Source organism: Ylistrum balloti, unplaced genomic scaffold, assembly GCF_031769215.1.
Source record: "Ylistrum balloti isolate Yb309-2 unplaced genomic scaffold, AGI_CSIRO_Ybal_v1 Utg369874, whole genome shotgun sequence".
NCBI lineage: Eukaryota > Metazoa > Mollusca > Bivalvia > Pectinida > Pectinidae > Ylistrum > Ylistrum balloti.
In genome coordinates, this window is record NW_026782015.1 from 1,207,121 (window position 1) to 1,220,620 (window position 13,500).

The window sequence follows — 13,500 nt, forward strand, 5'->3', positions numbered from 1 at the left end:
AAATGACCATGACCAATGACTACGTGTAACCTTTGACTTAGTTAGTCATCCTTTAAATGACCATGACCAATGACTACGTGTAACCTTTGACCTAGTTAGTCATCCTTTAAATGACCATGACCAATGACTACGTGTAACCTTTGACCTAGTTAGTCATCCTTTAAATGACCATGACCAATGACTACCTGGTGAAAAAGGGAAAACAATACACTATTGACGTATAATTGTTTATTGTATTAACACCAAGAGGAATGTTTAACAAAGAGTTTTACGTAAATATCCTGAAATGACGGAGTCTTCAAACTTATATAATACAGAGGTGAACTTTAGCTCTGAATAGTTCGTTCTCATCAAGAGTTTACAAGTAGCTGACGAGCCTTGTAACTAAAGGGAGATAATTGGAATGTGGTTTGCCGCTATGTGACCGTCTTCACTTGCACATCACACGTGTTTCGATAATCGGTGGACTTCTAAATTTTCACACGTGGTTCATCTCTTCTACATAATACGTGGTTCATTGATCTATGGACGTCATCTCTTCTACATAATACCTGATTCATCGATCTATGGGCGTCATCTCTTCTACATAATGCCCGGTTCATTGATCTATGGACGTCATCTCTTCTACATAATACCTGGTTCATCGATCTATGGGCGTCATCTGTTCAACATAATACGTGGTTCATTGATCTATGGACGTCATCTCTTTTACATAATCCGTGATTCATCGATCTATGGGCATCATCTCTTCTACATAATCCGTGGTTCATCGATCTATGGGCGTCATCTCTTTTACATAATCCGTGGTTCATCGATCTATGGACGTCACCTCTTTTACATAATCCGTGGTTCGTCGATCTATGGGCGTCATCTCTTCTACATAATCCGTGGTTCATTGATCTATGGACGTCACCTCTTTTACATAATCCGTGGTTCATCGATCTATGGGCATCACCTCTTCTACATAATCCGTGGTTCATTGATCTATGGACGTCACCTCTTTTACATAATCCGTGGTTCGTCGATCTATGGGCGTCATCTCTTCTACATAATCCGTGGTTCATCGATCTATGGACGTCACCTCTTTTATATAATCCGTGGTTCATCGAACTATGGGCGTCATCTCTCCTACATAATGAGTGGTTCATTGATCTATGGACGTCATCTCTTTTACATAATCTGTGGTATATCGATCTATGGACGTCATCTCTTCTACATAATACGTAGTTCATTGATCTATGGGCGTCATCTCTTCTACATAATCCGTGGTTCATTGATCTATGGACGTCATCTCTTCTACATAATACGTAGTTCATTGATCTATGGACGTCAGTCCTGGTGTATAACTCGTGGTTCGATGATCTGTGAAAGTTACCTCAGCTCAAGTATACAACATGTAGCTCGATCGTCTGTTGGCAGTTCACCAAATCAGCGTGACCTTTGATTAATTGCAAAAGCGTCATGTAGGACGAGGCATACCAACGACGAAGTACATTTCAAGAGCACGACGATTACTGCTGCGGTTGAAAGCCTTTGATGGAGCGACCTTACTATTCCTGCAGGCTGTGGAAGCCTTTGATGGAATTCTTGAACATTCTTGTAGGTAGTGAAAGCCCTTTGTGGAGTTCGGAAGCGCGCCTTCTATTTCTCCAGACTGTGAAATCCTTTGAAGGAGCTTGGGGAGCGCGCCTTCTAATGTGAAACCTTTGATGACGTTGTGGATATTCCGCAGGATGACAGAGCCTTTGATGGAGTTCAGGAGCACAGCTATCATTCTTTCTGGCTGAAAAAGCCGTTGATGGAATTTGGAAGTGCGAATACCAATTTCGCAAGCTGAAATAAGACTTGATGGAGTTTGTGAGCGCGACTTCTATTCCACAGGCTGAAAAAGCCTTTGATGCAGTTCGGGTAACGCCATAATGAAATTCGAGAGCATGCCCTCTATTTCTCTGGGAAGAGAAACCTTTGATAAAAATCGAGAACGATAATACTATTCCCGCAGGCTAAGAAAGTCTCTGATTTGGGTCGGCAACTTCAACATACATATACGGCTAAGAATTTCTCGGTCCCCAGAGCACAGGCGGAGTTGCTCACGTATTGCCAAGCGACAACATGACGTCAGTGAGAAGGGCTGGCTCGAAATGTACCGTATTCGCTGGTTAAACTCTTCATGTTCACGTGTTTTCCCGGGAAGATACATCCAGTTCTCGTCAAACAGGTACCAGTCACATCGGACAAGATACTCAGCAGCTTCAATGTAATTGTTCCAGACTAACCAACATAATGGAGAGTTCCGCATCAAACCCGAGCTGAAACAAGACAACATGAATACAACAACCTAAAACCAGGTAACATAATAACTACCAGGCTCCATATATGTAGGTTATACACGGGCCGCATTTAGGGGCTACAAACGGAGCAGTCATATTTAAGGATTATACACCTACTGTAATTAGGGGTTATACAAGGGCCGTGTTTAGGGGGTTTTACGCGGGCCGTATTTTGGGCTTATACACCTACCGTAATTAGGGGTTTTACGCGGGCCGTATTTAGAGGTTATACACCTACCATATTCAGGAGTTATACAAGGGCTGTATCTGGAGGTTATACGCGGGCCGTATTTAGGGGTTATACACCTACCGTAATTAGGGGTTATACGCGGGCCGTATTTAGGGGTTATACACCTACCGTAATTAGGGGTTATACAAGGGCCGTATTTAGGGGCTATACACCTACCGTATTCAGGGGTTATACAAGGGCCGTATTTAGGGGTTATAACCTCGAATCCCGGATACGTGTTACCTAGTTAGTTATCCAGAAGTCGGAATGCCTACTCTGTGATAGCCTCTTGTAACGTTTGTCGCGAACTTCATCAAGTTCACACTTAGATATAACTTTAGTACCATCAATTTCGGTATTGGCACGTGATCACTGAAAATGAAATATGACTGTCTTGGCAAAGAGTCCACTGGTAAGATGAAACCCGTTTGCGCTTCATCCGTCTGAACTGAGAGTTCGTGTTATGAGACAAAATCTACGACATACCATCATAATTACATTCCAAGCACAACAGCATCTGGTGGTGGCGTTTTTACTGTTTGGGGATGCTTTTCTCTAAACAGTAAGCTTCGCTTGTCTGTCTTTGACGGACATTTAAATGGACAGAAATATCGTAATCAGATCCTTCGACCTCAAGTTGTTCCGCATTTCGAAGCCCACCCATTGTGGCAGATCGGGCCGTCCTAATAGATGGCAATGCCAAACTACACAGAACCCACCTTGTGCAAGAAAGGGTTGGTAGAAACGGTCCCATGGTCTACAATGTCACCAGACATGATCCCAAATTGAGCGTATGTGGGAAGACATTGGCCAAAAAGGCACTACATGGGATCCAAGATGCCAAACATTCCGTTTTCTCCAGAACAAACTTCGGCGTCTGGTTAATGATATGAGACCACGGACACAAAAAATGTACCGAAAGCGTGGTGGCTATACCCTTGTTTTGTCGTTTTCATACCCAACAGAAATCAATGATTAGATACTCTTCTTTTTAAATATCTCTGTAATTTTCCTTTCGTATCGATTGTGTATAGTTTCGTTACATGCATAAACTTTTCCTACATTTCTTGTATAGTTTTAAACAGTTTCCTTAAGCAAATTTAAGCCCTATCTAAGATATGAATGGTCCTAAACTTATAGTAAAATATATAAATCCAGAGTTTGATTAGGTGTGTTACCTACATTGTGACCATTAATCCAGGTGTTACCTACTTTATGATCGTTAATCCAGGTGTTACCTACCTTGTGATCGTTAATCAAGGTGTTACCTACCTTGTGACCGTTAATCCAGTTGTTACATACCTTGTGACAATTAATCCAGGTGTTACCTACTTTATGATCGTTAATCCAGGTGTTACCTACCTTGTGATCGTTAATCAAGGTGTTGCCTACCCTGTGACCGTTAATCCAGTTGTTACTTACCTTTTGACAGTTAATGTAGGTATTGCCTACTTTGTGAACTTTAGTCCAGGTGTTACCTACCTTGTGACCTTTAATCCAGGTGTTACCTACTTTCTGACCGTTAATCCAGGTGTTACCTATCTTGTGACCGTTAATCCAGGTGTTATCTATCTTGTGACCGTTAATCCAGGTGTTACCTATCTTGTGACCGTTAATCCAGGTGTTACCTACCTTGTGACCGTTAATCCAGGTGTTACTTACCTTGTGACCGTTAATCAAGGTGTTACCTACCTTGCGATTTGTCACTGTAATTGTGTAGATAAGCTACATACCTTCCTATCTTTTTGTTGCTCTGTTTTCCTAGGTCTACCCTAGCCCCTGCCATTATCATAAGTTTGAGTGTGGATAATGAGAAGTTGTCCAGTGTCGTTTGGAAAACACAGTTATGGAGAGGCGTGTATCCCTCATTGTTATACACGTTCAGCTGGGCCCCGCCCTCAATCAAAGCGTGCACAACCCCATCACGTGCCTCACCATCTACAACAAAATAGGTTTTCTACAGGTAACTACATACCATAATTGTTCATAATTCCGACACGTCTCAGAAACAAAAATGGTTACCTACAATCACCGACTTACTCTCGACAGCTCTCAATATTCAGACAGAGAAATTAGAAGGGTCATCAAAGACACCCAAGTTTTAATTTCAGATTAAAGGTAATGCAATGTCTTGTGGCCTGAACAAGTCATATACATAGACAGTGTTAGACTGACCTGTCCCTAATTCTGAATAATGAAGGTGTCATACAGGTGATCAGGCTCCCAAGCGTACCACTGCCTACCCTTCCCTAAATTTATCAGATGGCCATACGGGTCATCTAGCTGCCGCCCCTCAAAAACACCTGTCAATGGGCCACTATAGTGATCCTGCAATATATTACCTGTTTATAACGACCTACATTTTATTCTCTGACACCTGTGTAGAACAGTAGCGTCCTTCGGAGTCCTCGCGTCGATGTTCGCCCCTGCCTCTAACAAATGCCGCACACATAGTGGGTTTCCGAGGGAGGCTGCCGTCAACAGGGGATGTTCACGCCTTCTTGTAAGTGCGTTTGGGTCTGCTCCAGCGGCTAGAAGAACACGGAGAGTAAGATCGGCCCCAGCTGTGATGGCAGCGTTAACTGGCGTAAGTCCATTGTCATCGTCTGAGTAGTTTACATTGGCACCATACTCTATCAGTGCCATGGCATTTTCCTGTCTGTTACTCAAGGATGCTGTTATCAAGGGTGTCAAGCCCTGCGTTGTTCTAGCGTTAACATCTGCCCCAGCTGCCAGCAGACACCAAATAAATTCTGGTTCCTCCATATTAGCTGCAAAATACAGTGGAGACTTCCCACCCGCCGAAGATGGGGCGTTGACATCAGCTCCGCGGTCACAAAGCAATCGTACCCCCTCCAGGAATTTGCAGAGGATTGCAATGTGTAGCGGTGTGTTGCCTCCCTCTTTGCGGGATGTTCGGGTATTGAGGTTCGCTCGGCCGGAATCAACTAACACCGCCACGCAATCTAATTGTCGGGCTTCTACAGCCAAGTGAAGTGGTGTTGCGTGCACGTCAAATGTTTTACTGGAATTGATATGCGCACTTTTAGACAACAGATATCTGACCACTTCCACGTGTCCGAGTTTAGCGGCAATGTGTAACGGATGTTGTCCCAGTTCATCTGCCGCGTGGATGGCCGAGCCAGCCTGATACAAAAGTTTGACCACTTCTGTGTTTCCTCCAACACACGCGTAGTGTATCGCCCGCTGGTTGTGTTCATATACAAAACGTAGGTTAGGTTTGGGGTTATCATTTTGTAGTAAAATTTTTACAACAGTTGGATTTCCCTTCTGTGCAGCCTCACAGAGAGCCTGGTCTATATCAATTTGCTGACATCCTTCGGACAAGCAACGGCTTAACAAATCCACGTTGTCCGAGCGAACAGCCGCGATAATATCGGGCGTATCTTCTACTTCCATCTCTACAACATCTACGTCGTAACGTAGTGGAGGAAATCAATGTCAACTACACCATGAGTCATTGTTGTGAAGCTCTTCTGTAACAGAGACTCGGAAGTCTTCGTATTTTTACTTAACAAATCATTGCTACAGAGGGAGATTTTATTGTTACTGAATAGGTGTTCTGTTTATTAGAATCAGACACTTGTGATATTTGCAACAAAGCAAACATTATTATAAAAATAACATAGATTTTTAAAACTCATACAGCCATGGAAAAAGAAACAAACACTGAGGTTATTTTTGTATTAGTTTTTATCCTTCGAAACAAATACAGCATTGTCCTTATCTGTTTATAAAACTGCGAGTTATCCCGCTTGTATCGTGATTTAGTCGTCGCTTAGATCAGGAACAGAACGTCATAAGATATATATCACAGGTGACCTTAAAACCGATCACTGTTTTTGATAAAATTCTGAGAGGATAGAAAAATATTCGCGTTTTGCTCAACCAACAGGTTTTAAGAGCCACAAAGAACAATCATTGTGACGCTGATACAACGTTTTCACATTCATTAGAACAGTCCGCCGTCTTGATCATTGACAACAAAACACAACAGTAATAATTCAAGCTGCTATATGGCTCTGTGGGATGTCTGTAGGATGGTGGTTCTGTGGGATGTCTGTAGGATGGTGGCTCTGTGGGATGTCTGTGGGATGGTGGCTTTGTGGGATGTCTGTAGGATGGTGGCTCTGAGGGATGTCTGTAGGATGGAGATTCTGTGGGATGTCTGTAGGATGGTGGCCCTGTGGGATGTCTGTAGGATGGTGGTTCTGTGGGATGTCTGTCGGATGGTGGCTCTGTGGGATGTCTGTAGGATGGTGGTTCTGTGGGATGTCTGTAGGATAATGGCTCCGTGGGATGTCTGTAGGATGATGGCTCCGTGGGATGTCTGTAGGATGTCTGCGGGATGGTGGTTCTGTGGGATGTCTGTAGGATAATGGCTCTGTGGGATGTCGGTAGGATGATGGCTCTGTGGGTTGTCTGTGGGATGTCTGTAGGATGATGGCTCTGTGGGATGTCTGTAGGATGATTGCTCTGTGTGATGTCTGTAGGATGGTGGCTCTGTAGGATAATGGCTCTGTGGGATGTCTGTAGGATGATGGCTCTGTGGGATGTCTGTAGGATGGTGGCTCTGTAGGATGGTGGCTCTGTGGGATGTCTGTAGGATGATGGTTCTGTGGGATGTCTGTAGGATGGTGACTCTGTGGATGTCTGTCGGATGATGGCTCTGTGGGATGTCTGTAGGATGGTGGCTCTGTGGGATGTCTGTAGGATGATGGCTCTGAGGGATGTCTGTAGGATGATAGCTCTGAGGGATGTCTGTAGGATAATGGCTCTGTGGGATGTCCTAAGGATAATGGCTCTGTGGGATGTCTGTAGGATGGTGGTTCTGTGGGATGTCTGTAGGATAATGGCTCCGTGGGATGTCTGTAGGATGATGGCTCCGTGGGATGTCTGTAGGATGATGGCTCTGTGGGATGTCTGTAGGATAATGGCTCCGTGGAATGTCTGCAGGATGATAGCTCTGTGGGGATGTCTGCGGGATGGTGGTTCTGTGGGATGTCTGTAGGATGATGGCTCTGTGGGATGTCTGTAGGATGATTGCTCTGTGTGATGTCTGTAGGATGGTGGCTCTGTAGGATGATGGCTCTGTGGGATGTCTGTAGGATGATGGCTCTGTGGGATGTCTGTAGGATGGTGGCTCTGTAGGATGGTGGCTCTGTGGGATGTCTGTAGGATGATGGTTCTGTGGGATGTCTGTAGGATGGTGACTCTGTGGAATGTCTGTAGGATGATGGCTCTGTGGGATGTCTGTAGGATGGTGGCTCTGTGGGATGTCTGTAGGATGATGGCTCTGAGGGATGTCTGTAGGATGATAGCTCTGAGGGATGTCTGTAGGATAATGGCTCTGTGGGATGTCCTAAGGATAATGGCTCTGTGGGATGTCTGTAGGATGGTGGCTCTGTAGGGTGTCTGTAGGATGATAGTTCTGTGGGATGTCTGTAGGATGATGGCTCTGAGGGATGTCTGTAGGATGATAGTTCTGAGGGATGTCTGTAGGATAATGGCTCTGTGGGATGTCCTAAGGATAATGGCTCTGTGGGATGTCTGTAGGATGGTGGCTCTGTAGGGTGTCTGTAGGATGATAGTTCTGTGGGATGTCTGTAGGATGGTGGCTCTGTGGGATGTCTGTAGGGTGATGGCTCTGAGGGATGTCTGTAGGATGATAGCTCTGAGGGATGTCTGTAGGATAATGGCTCTGTGGGATGTCCTAAGGATAATGGCTCTGTGGGATGTCTGTTGGTTGGTGGCTCTGTTTGGTGTCTGTAGGATGATAGTTCTGTGGGATGTCTGTAGGATGGTGGCTCTGTGGGATGTCTGTAGGGTGATGGCTCTGAGGGATGTCTGTAGGATGATAGCTCTGAGGGATGTCTGTAGGATAATGGCTCTGTGGGATGTCCTAAGGATAATGGCTCTATGGGATGTCTGTAGGATGGTGGCTCTGTAGGGTGTCTGTAGGATGATAGTTCTGTGGGATGTCTGTAGGATGATAGCTCTGAAGGATGTCTGTAGGATAATGGCTCTGTGGGATGTCCTAAGGATAATGGCTCTATGGGATGTCTGTAGGATGGTGGCTCTGTGGGGTGTCTGTAGGATGATAGTTCTGTGGGATGTCTGTAGGATGATAGTTCTGTGGGATGTCTGTAGGATGATGGCTCTGAGGGATGTCTGTAGGATGATAGCTCTGAGGGATGTCTGTAGGATAATGGCTCTGTGGGATGTCCTAAGGATAATGGCTCTATGGGATGTCTGTAGGATGGTGGCTCTGTAGGGTGTCTGTAGGATGATAGTTCTGTGGGATGTGTGTAGGATGATAGCTCTGAGGGATGTCTGTAGGATAATGGCTCTGTGGGATGTCCTAAGGATAATGGCTCTGTGGGATGTCTGTAGGATGGTGGCTCTGTAGGGTGTCTGTAGGATGATAGTTCTGTGGGATGTCTGTAGGATGATAGCTCTGAGGGATGTCTGTAGGATAATGGCTCTGTGGGATGTCCTAAGGATAATGGCTCTGTGGGATGTCTGTAGGATGGTGGCTCTGTGGGGTGTCTGTAGGATGATAGTTCTGTGGGATGTCTGTAGGATGATAGTTCTGTGGGATGTCTGTAGGATGATAGTTCTGTGGGATGTCTGTAGGATGGTGGCTCTGTGGGGTGTCTGTAGGATGGTGGCTCTGTGGGATGTCTGTAGGATGGTGGCTCTGTGGGGTGTCTGTAGGATGGTGGCTCTGTGGGATGTCTGTAGGATGGTGGCTCTGTGGGGTGTCTGTAGGATGGTGGCTCTGTGGGGTGTCTGTAGGATGGTGGCTCTGTGGGATGTCCTAAGGATAATGGCTCTGTGGGATGTCTGTAGGATGGTGGCTCTGTGGGATGTCTGTAGGATGATAGCTCTGTGGGATGTCTGTAGAATGATGGCTCTGAGGGATGTCTGTAGGATGGTGGCTCTGTGGGGTGTCTGTAGGGTGGTGGCTCTGTGGGATGTCCTAAGGATAATGGCTCTGTGGGATGTCTGTAGGATGGTGGCTCTGTGGGATGTCTGTAGGATGATAGCTCTGTGGGATGTCTGTAGAATGATAGCTCTGTGGGATGTCTGTAGGATGGTGGCTCTGTGGGATGTCTGTAGGATGGTGGCTCTGAGGGACGTCTGTAGGATGATAGTTCTGTGGGATGTCTGTAGGATGGTGGTTCTGTGGGATGTCTGTAGGATGGTGGCTCTGAGGGACGTCTGTAGGATGATAGTTCTGTGGGATGTCTGTAGGATGGTGGTTCTGTGGGATGTCTGTAGGATGGTGGCTCTGAGGGACGTCTGTAGGATGATAGTTCTGTGGGATGTCTGTAGGATGGTGGCTCTGTGGGATGTCTGTAGGATGATAGTTCTGTGGGATGTCTGTAGGATGGTGGCTCTGTGGGGTGTCTGTAGGATGGTGGCTCTGTGGGATGTCTGTAGGATGGTGGCTCTGTGGGATGTCTGTAGGATGATTGGTATCTAAGATATCTACAATGTTTTCCTTACAGGGACGAACACATAATAACTAAGGTAATGACAGACGTCAGACGTCATACCCAAATAGAAATATGACATTTGTAAATGACATCATTAAGACTAAGGTCATTTTTCTAGGGTCAATCTTCATTTTCTGAAACCAAGTGAGGGAATCATCCAGAGTGATCATCCTCTTTCCGTTTATTCCAACAATTAAGTTTACAACATGGGAAGTTACCGATCCTCGTTTTAAAGTTAAATCGGTAACGTTTTGACCATGAATCAATCTTTCAAATTGTATATTTACACTCATCGTTTCTTCAGGCTGTTAAACCTTTAGGAGAATTGTCGCTTATTTAAAAAGTATAAAGGTTGTCTGAAGCAAAAATTAATGCCACATTCCTTCCTTCCTTCTATCCTTCCTCATTATAGGTGATAGGAAACAGTTAATTTGCTTTCTTCCTGAAATTAATGGTCATGTTTGAGATACACAGGTATAGCAGTTTGGTTATGAAAAATACATCCTTATACGGATACGTATTTATAAACTACATTACAATAATTGTAGAGAAATAAACATTGCGTAAATCAAAAATTTCTTTTGGTTACTGACATGTGATTACCATGATTACCAACAAAAAATGCTAAGAATGCGAAAATACAGCTAATTCCAAACTAACACTACAACTTTATAGAAGAAATTTATTTCGGAACAGTTGTCTAAAATCAGCAATACTGTTAAGGTAACAAACATACTTCCATTACAGCAAATTCCAACTTGTAACGCCTTCACAACATGACCACGTGTAAACACAATGGAAATTTCACTTCTTGTGAAACTATTTTTTTGTGTGTAGACATCGATTCGTAATCTCCAACACGACGCAAAACTGTTATTCTGAAGAATATGAAACCCCATACCGTCCACTTCAACATGACAATACCAAGTTTAGCAAGGATTTAGTTTTTAAATTTTAATTAAATCATCAATATCACCCATGACCACATCGAGAAACTGTGTACTGCTAAGAGAAAAATGAGAAAAAAAACCTGGATATTTAAGAATTACATGTATTTTTATTTCACATTGAATACATTTACAGTATTAACTTGCTCAAACACCCTATACATATAAGAAACAAAGCTACTATTTTTAAATTATATAAAAACATAGGAATATAAGAAAGTACACACATAGCTACTATTTTTCAATTATAGAATCATAGAAAAACGTAGGAATATGTATTTCATTTTTTATGCAACACATGCAGTTTATTTCACTGTTTTACTGTTAATGCAGTCGATGGGAAGCAGCATCAGCATAACCGAGCGCATCTATTTGTCCATTTCTGTATTGGTCCTTCAGTTGACTGAGGCGAGAGTCTATGTGGCGGTATTTCCTCTTCTTTGGTCTTGGTTTACCTCCGGTCGAAAGTTGGATAATCTTTGATTCATCGGTAGCCTGAATTTTCTTGAGAGGCTGAACAGCCGCATGCTGACAGAGCTTGTTGACCTTGCTGTGCCATTCCTCAACGTGATTTGGGCCATCGTTGTCATAGTGGTTCCACAAAGCTACAATTTGTCCCTCAACCCACGTTTCTATAACATAGTCCTTACATCGTGTAGTTTCAGGGCTAATATCGTCATTGCTGTCTAGGGCAGAAAACCACACATCTTCAACTTGATCATTGGGCACTAACGGAAGCACAGCTGCGCGTCTCACTAGAGTTTTTAGTTCGTCAATGATGATTCTGTGTCCGTTACCGTCGGTGTCATCACAAAGAAGAAATCTCTCTCCTGCTGGGGTTTCCGTCCAGGCGCCCTGTAAGTCCACTTCTTGTTGTGTAGATGGAAGTTTTGGCAAAGTCTTTGAACGGGCTCTGTAGAGGGATGCTTTACAACTCTCAAATGTGGGAATCTTTGAAATCATCTCACCAACATTATCATCAAAATCTCTGTCACGCAGATTTCCTAATGCCTTCGTCAAAGATAGTAGGAATAGGACAAACTTCTTCACGACAACGTTGTTTAACATCATTGAGAAACACATCCGCTGCCAGTTTGATGGTATCCCCGGGATGGTCATAGATATTTCCAAAGGTAACTGGAATGTTGTTCAGTGTTGTAATAGTGGCCGGGCACGGTCTCTGTACACATCTCCAATAAACTCTATCATTACGTCTGGTCCTAACGAAAATTTGTAGCCTGCATGAAGAAGATAGTATCCACCCCTTCCACTTTCTATGAAGTCGATGTTAACTTGTGGATTAGCCATCATGGAATACGAACGATTTGAACATATGAAAATTAGCGCAAGACCTTTGATATGTTTTATTGTAATGCCTACCCTCCCAAGCCAAGAAGAAATGGTAACACCCATCCAAGCTCTGATGTCTTCTTTCATCACATCCATTTTTAAAATTTTAGGTAAACATTTAGGTACACAATTACCATTATTTCACGAACGGACTAAGAAATTATAAAACAACATTTAAGCAATTAATGTTAACAATATCTAATTATATTTAACAATTCTATCAGTTATGTAAGTGATTAACAGAAGACACAACAACATCTAATAGGATATTATATATTTTAGAATTACTCTCAGCACGGAATAGATTCTTTTTGCGTTTTCAGTTCTAAATCAGTCATTTTGAAAAAAAAAATATTGATTAAAACACTTGTAAATACATTTCTTATTGATATCACAATTTAAACTCTTGAGATTAAGATTTTAGAATATATTGCATAATGCATGTTGATTTTAATACATATGTATTAAGTAATTGCAGCAAATATTTAAGAATTAAATATGATTTCCTACATAAATTGATCTAAATCTTTATGTTATAAATCATATTCAACTTGTCATTTTTTAATATTTTCTGTCAAGGAAAGTAGGGACAGACTATAGCTGAAAATTAATCAGGTGTAAAATTTGACATGTTGGCCAGGTAGTACTGGTAAATTTCAGAATGTTGGCTAAGTGAGAATGAACCAAACGGCTCAAAAAGGGACTCCAGACTTCTTGGTGTCTCGTACTTAATTGTTTGAATATTTTGACACATACGCCAGACTTGCACAAACATCGCTCTATTGCACTGTTCTAACAGATTTGGTCTAGTGACTGTGACAATAGGTCGACATGATTGATTTGACGACCTCTTCGTCCCAGCACCCTGGTGATCAAGAACCATGGTTCCTTTTTATTTTCAGGACCATTCATTCGTATGAAATTTATACTCCACCAATGTGTGCATATTTTATGGTGTTTAAGTAACATTTTTACAAATGTCATCAAGCAAATGGCATGATATAAACGCTATGTGACTCTTAGGTATTAAAGAAGAAGAAAAAAAAGGGATTTGAACATTTATAAACGTACCTGAGCCAGCATAAGGTTATTGATGCGTGAACTCATATGAAGCAGAAACC

The 13,500-nt window shown here is 43.0% G+C and overlaps 2 protein-coding genes across 2 annotated transcripts; both read right to left on the reverse strand.

Moving 5' to 3' along the window:
• Positions 1–277: 277 nt before the first annotated feature.
• LOC132546042 (ankyrin repeat, PH and SEC7 domain containing protein secG-like) lies at positions 278–5,979 on the reverse strand. The gene is made up of 3 exons (XM_060209737.1): positions 4,920–5,979; positions 4,293–4,497; positions 278–2,309 (listed from the first exon to the last, which is right to left on the reverse strand). Exons 1-3 carry the CDS (start codon positions 5,977–5,979, stop codon positions 1,991–1,993), a joined length of 1,584 nt encoding a protein of 527 aa, XP_060065720.1. The 3' UTR covers positions 278–1,990.
• A 605-nt stretch (positions 5,980–6,584) lies between these two features.
• Positions 6,585–10,981, reverse strand: LOC132546086 (uncharacterized). The gene is made up of 3 exons (XM_060209781.1): positions 10,819–10,981; positions 9,226–9,928; positions 6,585–9,129 (listed from the first exon to the last, which is right to left on the reverse strand). Exons 1-3 carry the CDS (start codon positions 10,979–10,981, stop codon positions 6,585–6,587), a joined length of 3,411 nt encoding a protein of 1,136 aa, XP_060065764.1.
• Positions 10,982–13,500: the final 2,519 nt, after the last annotated feature.